A 23,287-nucleotide genomic window follows, 5' to 3' on the forward strand; every position below is an offset into this window, starting at 1 on the left:
ATATATATATATATTTCTTTCTAAATATGTTTAGGACGGCCTGTTAGTATATATATATATATATAAATATGTTTTTTCAATTATATTTCATCTTTTATTTATACCAAACAATTGATTTATAAAAATCAATGTAATTACAGAGAATATAACTAATACATGGCTAAAGTCTGTATTCCAAATTTCATGATGTCAACATCTTACAATTTATTCTTTTAGGTACGTTAACATTCACAATTCTTGCCAGGAGTTGTTTTGTAGCGCAAAATCGTTCATTTAATTATCATATCAATCAAAGAATCTATTCTGACCTTAACTACTCAGTAGAAATAGCAACTATCAATCCATCAGAAGAAAAGAATGCATTTTGGGCATGGCTATAAAATTCGAAAATTGGAAGAGAAGCTGCAATTACTTTTTATTTTATCTTTAATCACGCCATTTTGATTTTTAAAATAAACTTAAGAAAATGTGAATTTCTGCGTTAAAAAACTGTATTCATTTTGATACACACTACTAAAATACTTTATTTAATATTTATTAATTTATTATTTTTTATTATTTATATATACTTAGATAATATTAATAATTATAATATATATCTATATATAATATATGTCTATATATTTCTTTAATTTTATACGAAACTAATTACAAAAATATTTGTATTTTATTTCTGGTAATAACAATTGTTAGACTTAAATTTTGTATCTCCTTGGAATTTAAGTTTGTTAATCTTTTAATTAAAGTTATTATTACACAAACCATAACCCTTTCTTTTAATTAATTTTATTATTACATAAACCATAATCCTTTCTTGTCATTTGATTATTTTTCATTTATCTTACTTATCTTAATACAAGATTTACATTTACAATATTTTTATCGTAATTTGGTTAAAATCAGTCAAAGGTCGATAACTAATATATTTATCTAGTTCTATTTTTATTTTATTGTATATCATTTATTTATTAATTCAATTTGTATTTTAATTGATTATATTATTTATATAAATAAAATATTAACATTTAAAAAATTATATATAAATTAATCCATATTTATTAGATTTGATTTATCAATAATCTGAGTTAAATTATGATTCGAATCAACAATGAGCTGGTACGTCTGTTAGTTATCTTTCCACAATAATTTTTCCTGTACTCTAATTTATTGAATTCAAATATATCTCAATTTTTATTATTTTTAATTGTATCTTAGTATAATAAAATTATATCACATACTTTATTTATTTAAAATTTCCTCCCTAAATTCTACAGTAATAATAAAGTACTTGAGATTCTTTTTTTAATTAATATTATCTAATTGTGATTATTATTCACATGTATTTCACTTTAATAATATATTCATGAATTAATTCGTATATTTTGTTTAATTTTGTTTTAATTTAATTTTGTTTTAATTTAATTTTGTTTTAATTTATATCCATTTATATTAAAAAAAATTTAGTTTTAATTTGAACTATTATACATTTATAACCTTACTAGTTAATTAATTAATTTTATTTATTTAATTATTACTGCTTTTTAATTTTTATTTATTTTATTTATCTATTTACTTTAATTTAAATTATTTGAAAGATTTATTCCAAAAATTAATTTTTATCATGTGTAAATGTTTATACAAATATTCTTCAATCAAGTAATAATAATTATTTATTGAAATTAGTTAAATTGGTTAGTACAATTTACTTAACTTAAATAAATAATTTTTCCATTTGTATTTATGTTAATATTGAAACTCGACTGAACACACGGAAATGAATAACTACAACGCAAAAGTAAAATAGAAAAGATATACTGAGCACAAGAAAGTATATACAATATTTATATTCTACTACCTATATCATTGGTATAGTCTTGAGGAGACCGTCCCTAGAAAAGGTGTCGGCTGGGTAGTAGTCGATTCTCGATCTCCTAGTCTCTCTGAGTCTCTCGTTGGGTTTCTCGTTGAGTCTCTCCCGTCTTTACGGTACTAACCATATTTATACGTATGCTAATTCGGCGGATTCTACCACACCAGTTTAAAGTACACTAATCATATAATAATTTATTATTTTAATTTATTAAATGAGTATAATAATTTATTATTTTAATTTATTACATGGGTATGATAATTTATTATTTTTATTTATTAAATGGGTATAATAATTTATTATTTTAATTTTTTTAATGGTATAATAATTTATTATTTTAAATTATTAAATGGGTATAATAATTTATTATTTTAATTTATTTAATGGGTATAATAATTTATTATTTTAATTTATTTAATGGGTATAATAATTTATTATTTTAATTTATTAAACCGGTATAATAATTTATTATTTTAATTTAATAAATGGCTATAATAATTTATTACTTTAATTTATTATTTAAAATAATATTTGATGATTTAATCTTTTTTCTTTTGTTCTATGTTAATGTTGTTATTATAACATAATATTTTATATTCTCCTATCCTCCCATTTATCATTTTTTTGTTTCTTTTTAATTTGAAATTTTGGGTTAAAGTGATTTTTTACATGTTTAAATAATGTAATTAGACCAATAGTTAGAATATTTTAAGTTCCACATGCTCAATTCCGTATATTAATTAATATTTTTAAAAATTTTACCCTATAATTTTAAAAATAAAATTATTAACGCCTAATTAATGCAAAAAAAGATTCTACTACCTATATCATGTTCATTCCATAGTTATGTCTGATTATAACTAATGTTTATATATGTATTTTTCTATTATCACATTTAGTTTATTTATTTGGGTCAACTCACCAATCATGTAATACTTTCTTTTTTTTTTCAACTAAATTAAATGAGCATTTAAATCAACTCTAGAGAATTTAATTCTACTCATAATTTATTATGAATATAAAAAATTGTCATTACAACACAACGTCTAATATTTTCACATCATCCCATTTCCGTTTGATGTTTTTTATAATTAAAATGCAATTCGGACGTGAAGAAGAACGATATGCAATTCTGTTTTAAACTTGGAAAAATGCTACAGAAACATATGGAATGCTCCAGACTGCTTTTGGACCATCGTTCATGAATCGAGCATCAGTTTTTGAGGAACATAAGAGATTCAAGGAAGGCAGCGAGTCTATAAAGGATGGTGAGAGGTGTGGGAGGATTAGGACAGTCAGAACACCAAAGTTTATTGGCCAAATAAAGAATTTTGTGGATAAGGTCCGGCGTGTGTCTACAGAGACATTAAGTGCATATTTTGATGTCAGTGTGCGAACTGCACACAAAATTATTCGCGAGAAACTGAAGACGCAGAAGATTTGCGCAGAGTTTGTCCTACGGATGCTCAGAGAAGATCAGAAAAAAAGACGTTGTTATGAGCTCAAGATAGTTCCTAACCTTTCCTATACTACAGACCTTGCTACATATGAGTTTTGCTTATTCCCTAAGCTCAAGGAAAACCTTAGAGGCTGTTAAGCTATAAGACTATCGAGGAGATGGGTGGGGCTGTGACGAGGGTCATTTACACAGTCACATAAGACGACTTTCATGGGACCTTTCAGAAGTTGTTGGAACAGTACAAGTGCATTGCAGCCGGAGGAGATTACTTCAAAGGGGACTACAGTTTCATGTGTGCACTATCAATAAAAGTGCCCACACGAAAAAAGAAAATCTGAAAATTTATTGAAGTCACCTCTTATATATATATATATATATATATATATATATATATATATATATATATATATATATATATATATATATCACATATAAGTCTGTACATGACTGGAGATCATTTTTTTCTGCTTTGGACTGGTTCCGTTCTCCAACTTTCTGTTTATCGTCCTTTCAATTATCGAGGCTATTTTTTTCGCGTCTATTTGTCCATTCCACTTCTTTCCTAATTTCTTTTTATCACAGTTCTCCTTGTGGTTTACTATGATACTGCGAAACCGACAAAATCATCCGAATACCTTGTTTTCTTTGCACACTTGTACTTTTTTTCTTAACTGCAAAGAAAACAAAACCTGACAGTTTAAATCAACGACTCAATTTATCTCTCTTTTTTATCAATTGTGAACATACATAGCTAAGAAAAAGAAAAATATCTAATAACATAACAGAAGACATGTTAAAAGCACGGAGAAAGTAATCTCAACTCGGAACCACGTGATGAAAAAACAAACAAACAAAAAACAAAACAAAACGACTATTTTAAACGCATTTGAGAAATATTTAGCCATCGCAACATTCCTTGAAATACTACCAATAATGTTTTCAACGGAAAATAAAAATAATTTTGAAACGGGTTTAAAACCGAAATTTAAAATATCGTTTCGGACATTGAGGTAAAATGGACTAACGTTGATTTTTGATTTTTGTAGAACCTCAGGAAAACATGTCGGATAAAGTCTTTGATCTGTAAAGAATACAGCCAGATTTACAAAAAAAGCTCGGAATTTTGCAATTATACCAAGTGCGATATAAGCAAAAGAATAACATAATTTTTACAAAACTATTGTTAATATTTCAACAGGTGACGAAGGAATAACGTAATTTTTAAAAACTATTATTAATACTTTAATAGGTGACGAAAGAATAGCATAATTTTTACAAAACTGTTATTTATACTTCAACAGGTGACGAAAGAATAACATAATTTTTAAAAACTATTATTAATACTTCAACAGGTGACGAACGAATAACATCATTTTAAAAAACTATTATTAATACTTTCACAAGTGATGAAAAATATACATAATTTTTACAAAACTGTTAGTAATACTTCAACAGGTGACGAAAGAATAACATAATTTTTAAAAACCGTTAGTAATACTTCAACAGGTGACGAAAGAATAACGTAATCTTTACAAAACCGTTAGTAATACTTCAACAGGTGACGAAAGAATAACATAATTTTTAAAAACTGTTATTAATACTTTAATAGGTGACGAAAGAATAACACCATTTTTAAAAACTATTATTAATACTTCAACAGGTGACGAAAGAATGATGTAATTTTTTACAAAACTGTTATTTATACTTCAACAGGTGACGAAAGGATAACATCATTTTTACAAAACTGTTATTTATACTTCAACAGGTGACGAAAGGATAACATACTTTTTACAAAACTATTATTAATACTTCAACAGATGACGAAATATTAACATAATTTTTACAAAACTGTTATTAATACTTCAACAGGTGACGAAAGAATAACATAATTTTTACAAAAATGTTATTTATACTTCAACAGGTGACGAAAGAGTAACATAATTTTTACAAAACTGTTATACATACTCCAACAGGTGACGAAAGGGTAACATAATTTTAAAAACTGTTATTTGTACTTCGACAGGTGACGAAAGTAATCACATAATTTTTGCGAAACTGTTATTTATACTTCAACAGGTGACGAAAGAATAACATTATTTTTACAAAACTGTTATTAATAGGATTGGCGACGAAAGAATATAATAATTTTTACAAAACTGTTATCAATACTTTAACAGGTGACGGAACAATAACATAATTTTTACCAAACTGTTATTAATACTTCGACAGGTGACGGAAGAATCACATAATTGTTACAAAACTGTTATTTATACTTCAACAGGTGACGAAAGAATCACACAATTTTTACAAAACTGTTATTTATACTTCAACAAGTGGCGAAAGAATATAAATTTTACATAACTGTTATTAATACTTTCACAAGTGACGAAGGAATATCATAATTTTTACAAAACTGTTATCAATACTTCAACAGGTTACGAAAAAATAACATAATTTTTACAAAAATGTTATTAATACTTTAACAGGTGACGAAAGAATAACGTAATTTTTACAAAACTGTTATTAATACTTCGAAAGGTGATGAAAGAATAACATAATTTTTACAAAACTGTTATTTATACTTCAGCATATGACGAAAGAATCACATAATTGATACAAAACTGTTAATAATACTTAAACAGGCGACGAAAGGATAACATAATTTTTACAAAACTGTTATTTATGCTTAAACTGGTGACAAAGGAATAACATAATTTTAAAAAACTTTTATTAATACTTTAACAGATTACGAAAGGATAACATAATTTTTACAAAACTGTTATTTATACTTCAACAGGTGACGAAAAAATAACATAATTTTTACAAAACTATTATTAATACTTCAGCAAGTGGCGAAAGAATATAAATTTTACAAAACTGTTATTAATACTTTCACAAGTGATGAAAATATACATAATTTTTACAAAACTGTTAGTAATACTTCAACAGGTTACGAAAGCATAACATAATTTTTACAAAACTGTTATTAATACTTCAGCAGGTTACGAAAGCATAACATACTTTTTACAAAACTGTTATTAATACTTCAACAGGTGACGAAAGCATAACATAATTTTTACAAAACTGTTAGTAATTCTTCAACAGGTGTGGAAAGAATAACATAACTTTTACAAAACTGTTTGTAATACTTCAACAGGTTACGAAAAAATAACATAATTTTTACAAACTGTTATTAATTCTTCAACAGGTTACGAAGGAATAACATAACTTTTACAAAACTGTTATTAATACTTCAACAGGTTACGAAAGAATAACATAATTTTTACAAAACTGTTATTAATACTTCAACAGGTGACGAAGGCGCCGATGCAAGTGAATAAATTTACAATAAACAACATGGAAGTACGAATTTTCACCTTTCATATCGCATTGTTTAATTCAACAATGTTAAATCCTTATCCCGCAGTCATACACGTATGGTTTCTTAAATAAAATTACTTAAAACCTTTGTTTTAGTTTATTGTTACCCATCGTTTACTCGAGTTCTAAACATTCGTCAACCATATTTTTTTCTTTGTTTTATAATTTAATGGAAATACCTTACCGTTTTCGTATATATCAATATAATAAACTTAATATGCATATTTCTTACTTTTGTAAGCGACAACTTCCTTCCTAAAACATAAAAAATCAACCATAATTCTAAATAACCGATACCGATGCTACTCAGTACAATCAAATATAAACCATTTTAATTCCTTTCAGAAAATACTTTATCCTGCCGGGAAGATAATAAAAATAGAAACATTATTAAAAACAAACCAAATAGTAGCATTAATTGACAACATTACTAAAAAGAATCCTACATTTCTTTATTTCAAATTTCTTAATTATTAATGCGTAAAATAAATTTTAAATTATTTATTTTTTAAAGATTACTTGTATACCATAATAATAGGTGTAATTAACATATTTAGGACATCCAATTACGCTGTCCTTTTAATTAAAAAAATATAAGCGTCTGCTTACTAATCTATCAAAATTCTTATCTGCGAGCTCTATTTGGATATGATCATGTGATTCTAATTCCTCATGCGTCACTGCACTCTCTAAGAGCAGATCTACATATTCTCATTTATCGCACGATTTCTCTCATCCGTGTCACTGTCACATTCACTTTATATTTTCATCAAACATTAATCGCAAATATTACGTTCTAATCCATGAGCGATAAACAACTAAATAAATCAATATCTTTTTATACGTACGTGCGCAGGTGTTTATATGGGTTTCGTTTTTGCAAGTGCTTCATCTTGTCGTCGTTTCATTTGTGATCGTGATTGTCTTACAAACGCAAGGAGACATTGTTGGAAAGGATTTAATTATAGACAGAAAAACTATATGACTAATTAATTATGTACTTCAACGGTGAGATTGAACTTAGTTTTCTCACGTATGTAAATCTGATTCATGGTATAAAGCACTCATTCTAAGTGGAAAGCTTATAACTTTCTCCGTTTTTAATAGGCTAAATAATCTAATATATGCATGTAGTAAGCAATATGTAGTATATATACTGTATATTTCGGCGACCGTCAGATAAGACGAGGTACAAAATTGGAGCAAATTTTCATAATCATTTCATATATCGGTTGTATAAGACGACTGCTAAATCACGAAACCATGTTTGTTTAGCCTAGGCTAGAGATTGAAACACTCGATATTTTATGAAATATTGGTTTATAAAGATGATTTTTTTTAACTTAAAGGGTCGTCTTATACGCCGAAATATATGGTATATATATATATATATATATATATATATATATATATATGTGTGTGTGTGTGTGTGTGTGTTATTCTTATTAATATATATATAATATTATATATATATTATTCTAATCAATTTTTACGTATATATATATATATATATAAATAAAATGAACAAGTTCATTCAAATATATGATTAAAAAAGAACTTTAAACCAATTTTATTTTTCACAAATTCTCAATACAAGGCAGAGCTTCATCAAATATGAATACATTTGTGATTTCGTATTCAGTGTACCTCATCGAGACCAAAAGTTTGTAAACGTATTCACTTTTGTACCGATGTTTCGCGATAAAGGTTATTAAGTTCTCAAACATACATATATTTATGAATACGATTTAAATATTATAATTAAAAAGGACCCTTAAGAAAAATATAGTTGGACCTTCTTTAGAAATTTCCTTTCTGAACTTTTAGATGAGCATTGGTTATTCGTGTTATTTGGATTCGTCGGATTACTATTCTCATCTTGAGTGTCATTTTCGGTCGATGTAACCCCGACCTTCTTCAGGTGTATCTTGTCGAACTCGGGACCTCAAGATGACAACAGCAATTTGAAGAATCCAAATAAATAACTTTTTAGAAAGTTAAGAAAAAGGGGTAAATTTCAGTGCAAATGCAATATTTCGACTTCCTATCGTTGAACACTTTCTGACCGTTTACTATACATGCCCACTGATTTGTCATTTATAGACACTTATTTTTTTGTCAATTCTAGTGTTAGTTGTCGGTGTCCTTGAGGTGCAAAGAGCTACGCAGTCAATTGTGACTTTGTCAATAAGTCTGAATCTCTCGACTGGCAGTGATTATCACTTACTACACTTGTTAAAAGAATGCTTTTGCGCCCTTCTATTTATTATTTATTTGTTCACTTTACTATTTCGTTTACTTCTTACTTTTACGTTTACCACCACTAAGAGTCTGTGTTTTTATCAACGTTCTTACTTATATACGTGTGTGTGAATGCCCTTACGTATGTTACGTGCAGTTCACTGTTATATGTGTGTGTGTTCTTAACCTTACACCGTTTCTTGCCTTGAAAGTCTTCGAGACGTGTATGTGCCTTGTATAATGCGTACACACCTGGTTGCCTTGGCCAGCGGATGATGCCTTCTTGGACGCTGGTGTCCATCTCGTGGGGAGTGGTCATTGCAGACAGATGCATCGATAAACAAGATGGATTTGAAGCTTCAATCTTTTATTTCAAGGCAAGCCTATCATCTCGAACCCTGATTGTCGGGAGAGACCTGAAATCTCCAATCTGCATTCCTCTGCTGCCTAAACCACTCTCCGCCCATGTGGTCGTCAACCGGAAGCCTACGACCATAATTCCCGTGTCACCCATAATTTCCGGTGCATTCTCTCTAGGTTGATACCTGTCAAACCTAAACTTTTGAGACCCTGCCAACTTGCTGATGGGAAACCCAAAATATACTTATATAACTTCTATTTCTAAAACTACCTATATAGCAATTAAGCTGGGATTCCCAATACTACACACATAGTCTTGATGACATGCAGAACATCCTCAATAGCTTTTCTGGTGCATGTAAGGCCTTCGGTCTTACAATTAGCATAAAAAAGACTGAAATTATTCACCAGCCAAAACCAAACACTACGTCCTCTTCACAACCAGTGGTATATGTTGATGGTAAAGCTTTGAAAACAGTATCTTCTTTTACATACCTCGGCTCTATTGTGTCTGATGATGCTAAATTTGAAAAGGACATCCAATGTAGAATTAATAAAGCTAGTGAGGCATTTGGTAGGTTGCGACACAGACTCTGGAACAGCCACGATGTGTTTCTAAAAGTAAAGGTGGCAGTCTACAAATCTGTTGTTCTGCCTACTCTTCTGTATTGTGCCGAAACATGGACCTTGTACCGCAAGCATATAAATCAGTTTGACTCCTTCCATATGAGATGTCTGCGTTTTATTTGCAATTTTGGATGGCAGGATTGTGTTCCGAATAGTGAATTACTGGAGAGATGTGAAATCACTGGTATTGAATCATTTTTGATCAGGATACAAATGCGGTGGTCGGGTCATCTTGTAAGAATGGATGACTCAAGAGTTCCTAAGCAACTTTTTTATGGGCAACTGACAAATTCTTGCCGTCCAATAGGGCGTCCCCTGCCTCGTTACAAGATAAACTAAAAGACAACCTGAAACTTGTGGAATTTCTCTGAGATTCCTGGGAGAGTGCAGCAGGGGATTGCAAAAAATGGAGGAAGATGTGTTTCCTGGGGACCAAAGAATTTGAACATAACCACCTTTGTCATAGGGACGCCCTTCGTGCAAATATGAAGGCAAAACACAAGAAACATCCACCTAAAAATGAATATGTATGCCATTGTGGTTTCAGAGCACGCAGCAAAGCAGGGTTATCTGTTCACTCGAGAAGGAATCTTTGACCGACGAGCATATGAAAGTTCACCATCTGTGGAGGAGTGTGCCGGACGTCTACAGGATTGCAATTACGCATGTGGTGCCACAGAGCTTGGGAGCTGCTGAAGATTGCATACTGAACCCTCATTCATCGTCTTCGATGAGAGAATCCACCATATATATATATATATATATATTTATATATATATACCACAAATCTGAATAGCAGCGTACTCTATAAATAGTACTATCAATATGTATAATTATCATACTAAGTTTTCCTATATAATTGACTTTTAGCGTCATCAATATTTTTATTATTCTGTGACCTTCCGGCAAATGTGCCGGATTGGATTCTTTGAACTCTGCGGTATCTACCTGGTTAAATCTCAGGCGGTCGATTTTGTCTGCTCCAATTTTCTTGAAGTGGCATTACCTTATTATAATAATTATTTCTTTTACTATTCTGAGCCTTATATTATTGATATGAACTGTCCGTATATCCAAACTTTTTCTTTAATGATAGACGTCTATCAGTTCGTGGAAGCTTTCATCTCTAACCGCGGATAGGATCGATGTCTCAGGCATCGATACCGTGTCGCTCCATACACAATTATCGGATCCTAATTGGGATTTTACATGTGCACATTATGCAACTCTTCAATATTTGTTTGACTTGTTTTCACCCAAAACGAGGCATATTGCCACTGAAACTTAAGGGGTTACTGTTGTAGGAGAAGGTTCATACGAGGCAATTTAGGTGGGGAGGAGAGCAGCAAGATGCCTTTTAAGGTTACATCTGTTTTTTACTTTGATAGAAGTTTGGTATATTCCGCTTTTACTGTGTGCTTGATTTTCTGCTTTGAAGAATGGTGTTGTTGCAGGCGGCAGAATTCTTATGAGAAAATTTTCTATCCCCCTATCCGGTGGCAATACGGCATAATCACGTTGACACACCAGTTCTCGTCAGATCATCAAAGTTAAGCAACGTTAATTCTAATTAGTATCGGATGAGTGACTATTTTCGAATATCAGGCGCTGTATGTAGTAGGACGTCGATATCTCCCGGTAAGAAATTGCAAAAACCCTAACGTCGTTGTTTCTCCTGACCAGGATATAAATGCAACTTCCTTTTTCGGGTGAAGTCTAGAAGAATGTCGCAGGTATACATACTTCCGTTGCTGTAAAGGTAGCGCCAAGATATTTAAATTCTAGAGGGTCAGAGAATGTCCCTATTCTACAAGCATCGGAACCTTCATGGGGCTCAGAAGCATTAAACAGCCTGAGAACGGAAATGAAAAGCTGCTATTGCAAGATAGGGACTACAAAACTTATCCTAACTCTCTTCGCCAATCTTTAGCTTGATCTGTGTCTATAAGGTTGTGATTTCGAGAACGCAGACAAGCTCTCAAACCTGCATCCCCAATCTGTAAGAACAAGAGCGGCCGAAACTAATCATGTGAAACTGAATGACGCACAAGTATTTCCATGTTGTTCAGATAAAGAGAAAGACAGAAAATGGCAAGAGTATTCATTGTTTTACTCAAGAAAATAAACCCAAAATATTATATGGTCGAACAATCATAGATCTCCATATACTTCGCGGGAAGCACCAGATTGAACAGAAACTAAAGAATTGAGAAAAAGGACGATAGCAAAAAGGCATGTGCTAAACAAAGAACAGCACAACATGCACAGCCGTTTAATCTTACAGTTTCAGGTTGTCGAATCTGTTCAGCTGCAGAATCAGGAGGAGCTTATCCGCGATGATGAGAAAAAAAAACCGAGAAGAGTTGTCGAGATAAAGAGTAATAGAAAATACGGATATGGTTTGATGGAAACGGCAAGATCACACTATGTAATCGTCATTTCCCCCGGAAGAAATCTGAGAAAATTCCTGAGGATGGTACTCTGGACTAATAAATAAATAAGGGGCGCAAGCCTAGCAATACACGAAGCCTATATGCTTCGTAATCAAGTGTAGGTTTCAAAACTAGGTATTTTGTACGACTCCCCAGCTGTATCAAGATTGTCGTTCATGACGGAGAAGACTTCGCTTTCTTTGTTGGCCCAATAACAAGATGTCTGAAAGCACGTCACTGAATAATTGTGGTTTTATCTCTGATTCTCGATTAAAACTGAAAATCATTATTAAAATGGATCACACTATTTAGCAATGTCAAGTGTATTTTTAAAACTACTTCAAATCAGTACGCAATTATGAAACTACAGTAAAATATTGAGGTTATTTAAATTATGCTTTATAGTCATAAATCTCGATTTGAAAGTATATTAGTTCCTGACTATGAACAGAAATCTGCGTTTTTTTGCTTCTGTTTGATTTCGAAATTAATGACGTAATTTGATAAATCCTTTTTTCTGTTTGCAGCGATGGAACTCCATAAAGTAATTACATTATTTGTCATCTTTGGGACCTTCTCTTCATGGGCGCAAGGTTTCATCATTTTGCCAGAAATTCCTCCAACCAAAGTTCCGGAGATGCCTCAAATTCCTCTCGCTCTACCATACGAAAAAAACATTGGAAAGGATAAATGTATCACTTTCAGGTAAAATGCATACAATCAAAACCCATATGTACACATATATCCATATCTATGTGTTAAGATTAACATTTTACTGCAGTTTCATAGTATTCCTAATCACTAGAAATGTGTGCGACCACCATCCATTGAACTTGGTCGGAGACTTTTCTGATGATCGATAATAACATGAAACTGCAATTTAATGTTAAGCTAAGTATATTATTAATGTTATTCTTATTGATAAAATACATATAAGTACATTATTAATGTTATTCTTATTGATAAAATACGTATAAGTATATTATTAATGTTATTCTTATTGATAAAATACATATAAGTATATTATTAATGTTATTCTTATTGATGAAATACATATAAGTATATTATTAATGTTATTCTTATTGATAAAATACATATAAGTATATTATTAATGTTATTCTTATTGATAAAATACATATAAGTACATTATTAATGTTATTCTTATTGATAAAATACATATAAATACATTATTAATGTTATTCTTATTGATAAAATACATATAAGTATATTATTAATGTTATTCTTATTGATGAAATACATATAAGTATATTATTAATGTTATTCTTATTGATAAAATACATAAAAGTATATTATTAATGTTATTCTTATTGATAAAATACATATAAGTACATTATTAATGTTATTCTTATTGATGAAATACATATAAATACATTATTAATGTTATTCTCATTGATAAAATTCATATAAATACATTATTAATGTTATTCTTATTGATAATATACATATAAGTATATTATTAATGTTATTCTTATTGATAATATACATATAAGTATATTATTAATGTTATTCTTATTGATAAAATACATATAAGTATATTATTAATGTTATTCTTATTGATAAAATACATATAAGTATATTATTAATGTTATTCTTATTGATAAAATACATAAAAGTATATTATTAATGTTATTCTTATTGATAAAATACATATAAGTACATTATTAATGTTATTCTTATTGATGAAATACATATAAGTATATTATTAATGTTATTCTTATTGATAAAATACATATAAATACATTATTAATGTTATTCTTATTGATAATATACATATAAGTATATTATTAATGTTATTCTTATTGATAATATACATATAAATACATTATTAATGTTATGCTTATTGATAAAATACATATAAGTATATTATTAATGTTATTCTTATTGATAAAATGCATATAAGTATATTATTAATGTTATTCTTATTGATAAAATACATATAAGTACATTATTAATGTTATTCTTATTGATAAAATACATATAAGTACATTGTTAATGTTATTCTTATTGATAAAATACATATAAGACAAAATTCCAGATTTTGTCTAAACACACATCATTATGAGGCAGTAGTTTCCAACCATTCCGAATACAGAATGTAAAAACACGAAAAATATTCCTTAGTATACATTTGTACAATGATGAAGCTTTTTCGTAGACTAAGTGCAATATTTTAGACTAAGTACAATATTACAGGGTATGACAAAAAAAATCAAAATTCATGCAGGGTATGACAAAAAAATCCAAATTTAATTGTTTTTCTTTGCTTCACTCATGAATCCTTTTCGTTAATGCTTAAGATATTTTGTATGTCATGAAAAAATATATTTTCGGAATGGGCAGAAATAATTGTGTAATAATAAAGTATTTACATGAAATCTAGAATATTTTTTAAATAATTATTGTTCTCATGGTTTGAGCTCTAGCTATTACATAAAATTTGTGTGAAATTAAAATATATTTTAATATATATATATATATATATATATATATATATATATATATAATTTACTTCAAACGATTGTAATGGATTAACACATCTTTTTCATAAATTGTAATGGATTAACACATCTTTTTCATAAATATAGCTTTTTATAATGAAAAACAAAACAAAAAACAACAAAACATTGTTTATGTATAAATGTTGTAAATTTTGAAAAAAGTCCAAAACAAATAGATGCCTTTTTATTGGATAAGTTGTCCGAATTTGTGCTTTTATAAGTTTTTTTTTAAGGTAAACATTTGATGAGTACGTGACTAAATATGTAGTAACATAATTTTGCGGACTTATTAGTCGCAATACGAAACAATATTGTAATGTATACTTTTTGAAAAGTAATTAATGACTAACTAAAAAAACTTAATATTCGGAACTTGAAGAATTATTATATTACACACACACACACATACACACACACACACACACACACACACACACACACACACACACACACACACACACATATTGTATTGAAAAAAAATTAATGCCAATGTAAAATAAAATAATTCAAATATTACTGGTATACTTTCTTTGTAATAATTATTAAACCTCGAACGAGTCAGTTGATTGGTTGTTTTTGTTTTATGGCATATCAACCCTTTTCAGGTTATTTAATGTCGAATCCAGTGATTTTGAAAAAACATGTTTTAATAGAATATGTTTTTTTTCAAGTCGGTTTCTATTTAACCCATAGTTGGGACTCTAACAGGTACTACCACTCTGGGTCAGAGTGGACCTGGGAGAATGGCAATTAAAGGGTGACCCTACACTCCACAAAACCCGCAAGCTGAGGCCCCACCATCGGATATAGTATAAGGTCAAATCCAGGACCGGAACGAGTCAGAGTTAATCGTATAATCATAAAAGTTTTGATTTAATTAAATTTCATTTAAGTTAATTTATTTTAATAATAGTACTCTTTTTATGGAATAATATGTTGACGCACAGGTTTTCGTTAGATAACTAAAGTTAAGTGATGTGGTGTTTAACCAGTGTAACTTTACACACACGTTTACACACGTAGACCCAACACGTTGTAGCAGCGTAAGTATCAAGGAACATAGGACAAGTAATAACTCGACTTTTTTGTAACAGCAACATTTATTTCCGGGTACTTTTCCGAATTAACCGTGATTGTGCTTCTCTCTGACCTCTGTCCTCTCGAAAGTCGTTTCGAACGTGCTCTCGATCATGCTCTCGAACGTCATCGTCAGTCTGTACACATGTTCTTTTATAATCTTTTCTTTGCACACGGCTCGGTATTTGCATGCGCGCGTCCACTCTCTATTAAAGCAAGCACGAATGAAATGCTAAGTGCTGCATTCCATTTTCCAATTACCGAGGTATACAGGCAACTGGTGACCGCTTGTGAATTCGAGATGTATATTTCTTTCTTCAGGGCTAATATCACACCAGCTGTTACTTGTTCCGTATTCTTCCTTTACCTATTTTGATATCCAGGCTTCATGACTCATTAATAAAAGTATCTAAAAGGTTTGAACTGATGACATCAAGATTGAAGTTTAATGTCCATATCATCACCCCGGTTACCATCCTTTGTGTTAACAATGAAAAAAGCTTACATGTATCTTTAAAAAATTATTGCTGTAGAAATCCAGATGATGTGCTGTAAAATCTGAAATGAAAATAAAAATTTAGAACATTTAAAAAGTAAAAACTAAAACGTGAAAATATTGAGGTATTGTTATCATACCATCTCAATTAACCTTTGATGTGCAGTTTATCTTTTTCTAAATTGGCAGAAGTCCATTTGTACGAAATCACATCACGTGAAAAAACTACTTTATAAAGTCCATCTGAATGTTTATCTATAGATAAAGTACAGAGTGTTTCAAATCTCTTCAAGTCCATAAAAAAATAACAACAGAAAAATAAGCAGTGCAACAATACAAAACATGTATTGTGAATTATAGTCATTCACTTTGATGGAAATAAAACAAAATAAGTATAAAGTAGTCCACACGTATTAACATGCAGAGACTCAACACGTTGTAGACTCCATCGCAAGGAATATAAGAAAGAAAGAGGAAAAAATTAAACTCGCTGTTTCAGGTTTTAAAGAAAAGACTTTAATTCCTAATTCTCGTGCCGCGCTCGACTTCTCGTCTATCTGCCTTTTTTCACTTGATTGTGATCATCGGTCTGCGCCCACGTTCTTTTTATAATCTTATTTCTTTTTACATGCCGTGATGTCATCTCACACACGGCTTGGTCATTTGCATCCAGGCACCATACGCACGTCCGCACTTTATAAACTAAGTAGATTAGAATAAGATAAAAATAAGTAAAACAATAATAGAAAAGATGTAATAGGTTAATTTATTAACCTTCTTTGACATTGTCACACATCATCAAAACCTATATTAAACCGTCATAATCTGTGTTATTTTATGTTTTGTGTTTGCCCTTTTAATCACGGCACATTTTGGTTGGAGTAACACGACTTTCGAAACGACCATTTTTGGTAAAAGAAGCAAGATTCTCAGACCACCCTTTTATCGTAGGGGTAGCAAGACTTTCGGACCACCATTTGTGGTAGCGGTAACAAGTCATGCAAATAAGTCTTTGTGATAGGTTATCAAGATTTTCGGCTAACCTTCTGTAATAGGAATAAAAAAAAAACTCGGAGCGCCTTTGTTGTAAGAACTATAAGACAATTGGACCACCATTTTTCACAGGGTAGGAAGACGTTAGGGTAGTCATTTTGAGTAAAGTGTGGCAAAACTTTCAGACAACCATTTACATGAGAAAAAATTAACTTTTATGGTAGAAATGACAGAACTTTCAGATCACACTTTGCAGTAAATGTAATAAGATTTCCAGACTACTTTTTGTGATAGAGTAAAACGAATTTCGAACAACCACTTTTTGGTAGGATTAACAATCATTTGCGGTAGAGTGATAACATTTTCGGACAACTTTTGTCGCGGGGTAACAAACATTTCGGACCACCCTTTGCGGTAGTAGTAACAATTTTTTTCCAGACCACCTTTGGTAACAACACTTTTGGAGTATCGTTTACGGCAATCACAACAAGACATTCGTATCTTTTTAGTAGGGGATCAAGATTTTCGGACAACCATTTGTAATGAGAATATGAACAATTTCCGGTCCACCCCATGTGGAAATGGTTTCAAAACAATTAGACCACTATTTTTGGTAGGGGATCAAGACGTTAGAACGATAACGGGTAAGAAGATTATCGGACGATCAAATATTTTGGATCACTCTTTTATCTGGCGTAAAGAAAACTTTCAGACTAATACTTTTGGTCGGGATAACACGTCTTTCGGACCATCTTTTGTGTAAGGTAACCAGTCTTTCGAACCACTTTTTGTGGTAGGATTTAGAAGATTTTCGTACGACGATTTAAAGCAAAACTAACAAGTCTTTTATATCACCCATTTTGGTAACGAAACCTTTAAACAATATTTTAGTATTTTATGCCAACGTGTAGAAATTTTCATTAAGAAATATTCTTTAGTATAATAGAAAATAATGACACAAAGAATGAATTAAACAAATATTTTATTCTTAGTTGTTTTTTTTAATTTTCTTGAATTATTTAACGCTTTTGTTAACTGAATCGTGACATTATAGAATCTTTTCTTCATTAATTCTTATTTTTCGTTTGGAGTTTTGTCATTTAATTAAAGTGAAAAGTTTAGTTTGTCTAAAAGAAATATTTGGCGAGCGTTTACGACACATGACTCAGTAAAATCTTAAATGAAAATTTAGAGAGTACTTAAGAAATTCTCCAGAAAGATAAAAATTAAAATGTTCATAGAAAGCTAATTCCCCGCTGAAAATTTTCTATAAACTGAAAAATTGTCGCTTAATTAATAATATTCCGAAGAATTAAAAATATTGATAATATTCCGAAGTAAAAAGTACTCAGTTAGCTATTACCAAATATTCTGCCCCGAAAAATAAAAAGGTAATGATTTCATGTAAAAGGAATACATACCACACCACCCTCATTAAGTGTAGCATTACTTCCAATCCAAAAGTCCTAAGTTTTGTATTCCTCGATCAAAGAAAATATGTGCTTGTTACCAAATTCAAATCAGCAAAGCATAAGAGTACAATTAAATCATACTGCATGTCTTCAAGCCCCAGCACAGCAGTTCTCACAGACCGAGGACACATCATTCAATATCGTTTCTCGTCGCCATATAGCGGCTACCTCTCTGTGGGGGTGAATTCTCGCCCTTGAATGGAAATTGGCACTACAATACAGACAAAGAAATATATAACGAATTTGGAAAATGAGCATTTTTTTTATTAGACTGTGACATTGCTCTTTTCTCTGATAGCAACGAGGTACTCCACATTTTCGGGGCATGGCCCCTTTCGCTTATAACAGATTTTAAAGTCATTTTTATGACGTCTTATCTCTTCAATTTTCCAATTGAGTTGTGCTCTTCGTACTTGTATTATCTCGTATGACGTCAATTTTCTTTAGCCTTGTTCCAAAGGCGAACCTGCTGAACCTTATTTCTTATTTACGCGCTTGAATATCCCCTGTAATTTGATATCATCACTTAACTAGTAGCGAACGTATCCCTGTTGTTTAACTAAAGGAAGAAGTAATATATCAGATTTGTATAATGACAGTAGTGTAGATATACACAACCACCTTCAAACGAGAAGATAATGCTTGGCAGGATCATTTTAAAAGTGAATGCAATGCCTAGGATAATTGCATCATGAAAACAGATTAGAGACTATCGTACCTCACTTTCCCTTAAACGGAAGAGGCATTCAATGCCTTGGAGGATTGCCACATGATAATAACAAAGAATGCTTATTTAAAGGTGTATATATATATATATATATATATATATATATATATATATATATATATATATATATATATATATATATATTCAAGCACATCTGATTGAAAACGACAGAGTTATTCTTTTTTCTGATCTTTCTGGATATCTCTTCTATTTGCCTAGCTGACTTTTTAATTTCAGTAGACGTGAATTATAAAATGGCGCCCAAAAGTTGTTCGGCCATATTCTTCTCAAGCGCTTTCTATCGGCGCATCCGATTATTAGCAGGAGCGATTGTTGTTGTTTTCTTTTTATTTTCCTTTGAGGCTTGGTGTATTTATAATTAAAAAAATATTTTTCATTGACTATAAAGGTTGGTGCAGGAGGGTTGGAGGCGAATTATTTATATTTTTTTAAATTTTGATTTTCCTATTTTATAGTTTATTTATTTAGTTTCTTGTTAGTTATTTAATACTGTTAATATATTTGTATAATATATATATATATATATATATATATATATATATCTTATTTATGAGTTTAAAGAATTGTATCATGACCAACGAGCAGTAGTGCTTTAAAGAAGAACATACTCATTTGATGGATGACGTCATGAGAGCAGAATAAATACTAATTTATCCTCGTCGCTCCCTAAATGAGAAGGGAGGTTGGTATCATGATGAAAATCACATACTACAATCCCCTTCACCCCTCAAGAAGGATATCATATTTGGGAATAAGTCTCATTACAATAGAACAGATACTGCACTACCCCATTAAAAGGTAGTAAAATAATAGATTCCAGATTTGATCAATTCTATTTCATTTATTAAAATGCCTAGTGTGAACAGATACTACATTTTTATCTTTTACCAAAAGGTAGAGTAGTCATTTAAAAAGTTTGTGCTGCGATATGCGTGAAATGACAGTTGTTATGAAAAATACTAAATTTTGTAATCCTGAACTACTCTTCCAAAAGAGGAGGCAATTCATGGGAAGATGGTATCATTTAGAACGATCGGATACTACTCTATCCTCAATTAAGAATGTAATATCTGGGTGAATGTTATGACAACTGAACAGATGATACACTACCTCCCAAGTAATATATAAAGGTTAATTAACCCAATGCGAAGGAGTAATTCTTTATATAATTTCAGACTATATACTACACTTTCTCTCTCCACAAAACTATTTTAGACTAAGTGCAATATTACAGGGTGGGATGATAAAATTGTCGCCATAAAAAAACACGACATGATTCCATTTCCGTTTGACAAAAACTGGTTTTCTTTTTTGTTGCAGACCATCTACTTGTTGGCCAGTTGTGTACAAATTCCAAGAGAGATAGGAGCCTTCTATCATGTCTGAAAGTGACACAATGTTCAACGAGTGAGAGATGCGCCGCTGTACAACTCATGCTCTCTACCGATCCAAGTTGTAACAACAGCACCGTTGCTAACACCCTCAAAAGGCAAATCCACACGGTTCAACGCTTGAGGGCACAACTCAACGAAGTTTCTAGCCACGGTTATGGCTGTTGTGTGGCTTTAAGTGAGGGCCACATCATGCCACCTCACATCTTCGAAGTCATCTTGAAAGTCAACAGTAAAGTGTACTTTGATGTGCCAAAGAGTGTGGTGATTCCCTGGTGCAATCAGGCGACCGCTGGCAGACTCTGGGTGTGGCAGCAGGACTTGGCGCCGATCCACAAGTCAAAAGAGACCCAGGCTTGGCTTCAGAAGGAGTGCTACGACGGTGTACTCTTTTTTCATGCGCCTTACTCATTCCCCGACCTGAACCCGCTAGAATACTTCGTTTGGTGATACGTCGAGAACATCACCAAAATGATTTCTCAAAACATCAAAGCTAGCATGATCGCTGCCACCCGCCGAGTATTCGCCGAGCTCACGCCGGAGTTGTGGAAAAGGTATGCTCTCAGTTTAGGACACGTATCGAGGCGGTAATTGAGATTGAAGGCGACTACATTGTATAGATGTCAGTTTTACTACATAATCAAGTTACTAGAATTGATTTCTTCAATAAGTTTTAAAATTAAGCTGTAGTATTGTTTTATTTAAGGCGACAAATTTATCGTTCCATCCTGTACAATTGTCTCAAATAATATAGTTTCGGCATCAAACCGATTGATGCTACTATCCATTAGTAATAGATTATATGGTGTAAGCCATTATACACTTCGACTCATCGCTCACGATATAATAAAAGCAATGAATAGTATAATAATCTTTCATTGGATGCATTTGTACATCGTGGATTTGTAATTACAGAAATGACATTTATCCAAAATAATCTTTCAGGAAATTAAAATAATTCTGAATGATTAATAGTACAGAACTATCATAACATCAATACAGCATATAACAAAACAAATGCATGAAATTTAGTATTTTGTTATATTCTACATTAAATTGCGTTCAATCGCGGATAAGACTAAATAACAGCGAAAGTTTCGGGAATCGATAAAAAGATTTCTTCAGGTGTTTGTATGTATTACCCATTGATGAGGTATCGATGGTAATATTTTCTTTCTCAACAGTTCATTGAAAAATTAATACAAGGATTTTCATAAATGCAAAACCTCCGATTAAAATCTAAACTAAGTGGTTGACTATCATTGATGGTGATTCAAAATCTCTTTTCATTAACTGTTACAGCGAGTTGTAGGTGTAACAGAGCGCGTATGGACGCGCTTGAGAAAACAAGCAGCAGCCGAAGTATGACTGGCTAGCGAAAATATTAGCAGCAGCAACCGAAGTATGGCTGGCTAATGAAAATATCAGCAACGGCAGCCGAAGTATGACTAGCTAGCGAAAATATTAGTAGCAGCAGCAGCAGCAGCAGCAGCAGCAGCAGCAGCCGAAAGACAGTTGGCTAATGAAAATATTGGCAGCAGTAGACAGAAGATAGCTAGCTAGCGAAAATATTAGCAACAATCGAAAGATAGCTGACTAATAAATATATTAGCAGCAGCAACAGCAGCAGGCAAAAGATAGCTAAATAGCGAAAATATTAGTAGCAGCAGCCGAAAGATAGTTGGCTAGCGAAAATATTAGTAGCAGCAACCGAAAGATAGTTGGCTAATTAAAATATTAGCACCAGCAGCCGAAAGATAGCTGGCTAATTAAAATATTAGCAGCAGCAACCAAAAGATAGTTGGCTACCAGCAGTTAGAAGATAGCTAGCTAGCAGAAATATTAGCAGCGGCCGAAAGATAGCTGACTAATAAAAATATTAGCATCAGCAGCAGCAGCAGCCAAAAGATAGCTAGCGAAAATAATAGCAACAGCAGTCGAAAGATAGTTGACTAATGAAAATATTAGCGGCAGCAGGCAAAATATAGTTGGCTAGCGAAAATATTAGCAGTAGCAGTCGAAAGATAGTTGACTAATGAAAATATTAGCGGCAGCAGGCAAAATATAGTTGGCTAGCGAAAATATTAGCAGTAGCACCGAAAGATAGTTGGCTAGTGAAAATGTTAACAGCAGAAGCAGCCGTTAAAGCACGTATGCAAATTAGCAAGTGTGCAAACCGGGTAAGATAGACATGTGAATGTGAGGACGAGAAAGCGCTGGA

General features: G+C 31.2%; 1 protein-coding gene across 1 annotated transcript in view; it reads left to right on the forward strand.

The window, feature by feature from the left end:
• The window catches only part of LOC145246762 (sucrase-isomaltase, intestinal-like), a 1,547,717-nt gene that overhangs the window by 17,290 nt on the left and 1,507,140 nt on the right, over positions 1–23,287 (forward strand). Inside the window, exon 2 of the mRNA XM_080108534.1 lies at positions 12,898–13,075. Coding sequence (XP_079964660.1) covers positions 12,900–13,075 — 176 coding nt within the window. The 5' untranslated portion in view covers positions 12,898–12,899. The remainder of the gene's footprint in view (positions 1–12,897; positions 13,076–23,287) is intronic.

Source organism: Euprymna scolopes, chromosome 24 (assembly GCF_053919585.1).
Source record: "Euprymna scolopes isolate OS-2025 chromosome 24, ASM5391958v1, whole genome shotgun sequence".
NCBI lineage: Eukaryota > Metazoa > Mollusca > Cephalopoda > Sepiida > Sepiolidae > Euprymna > Euprymna scolopes.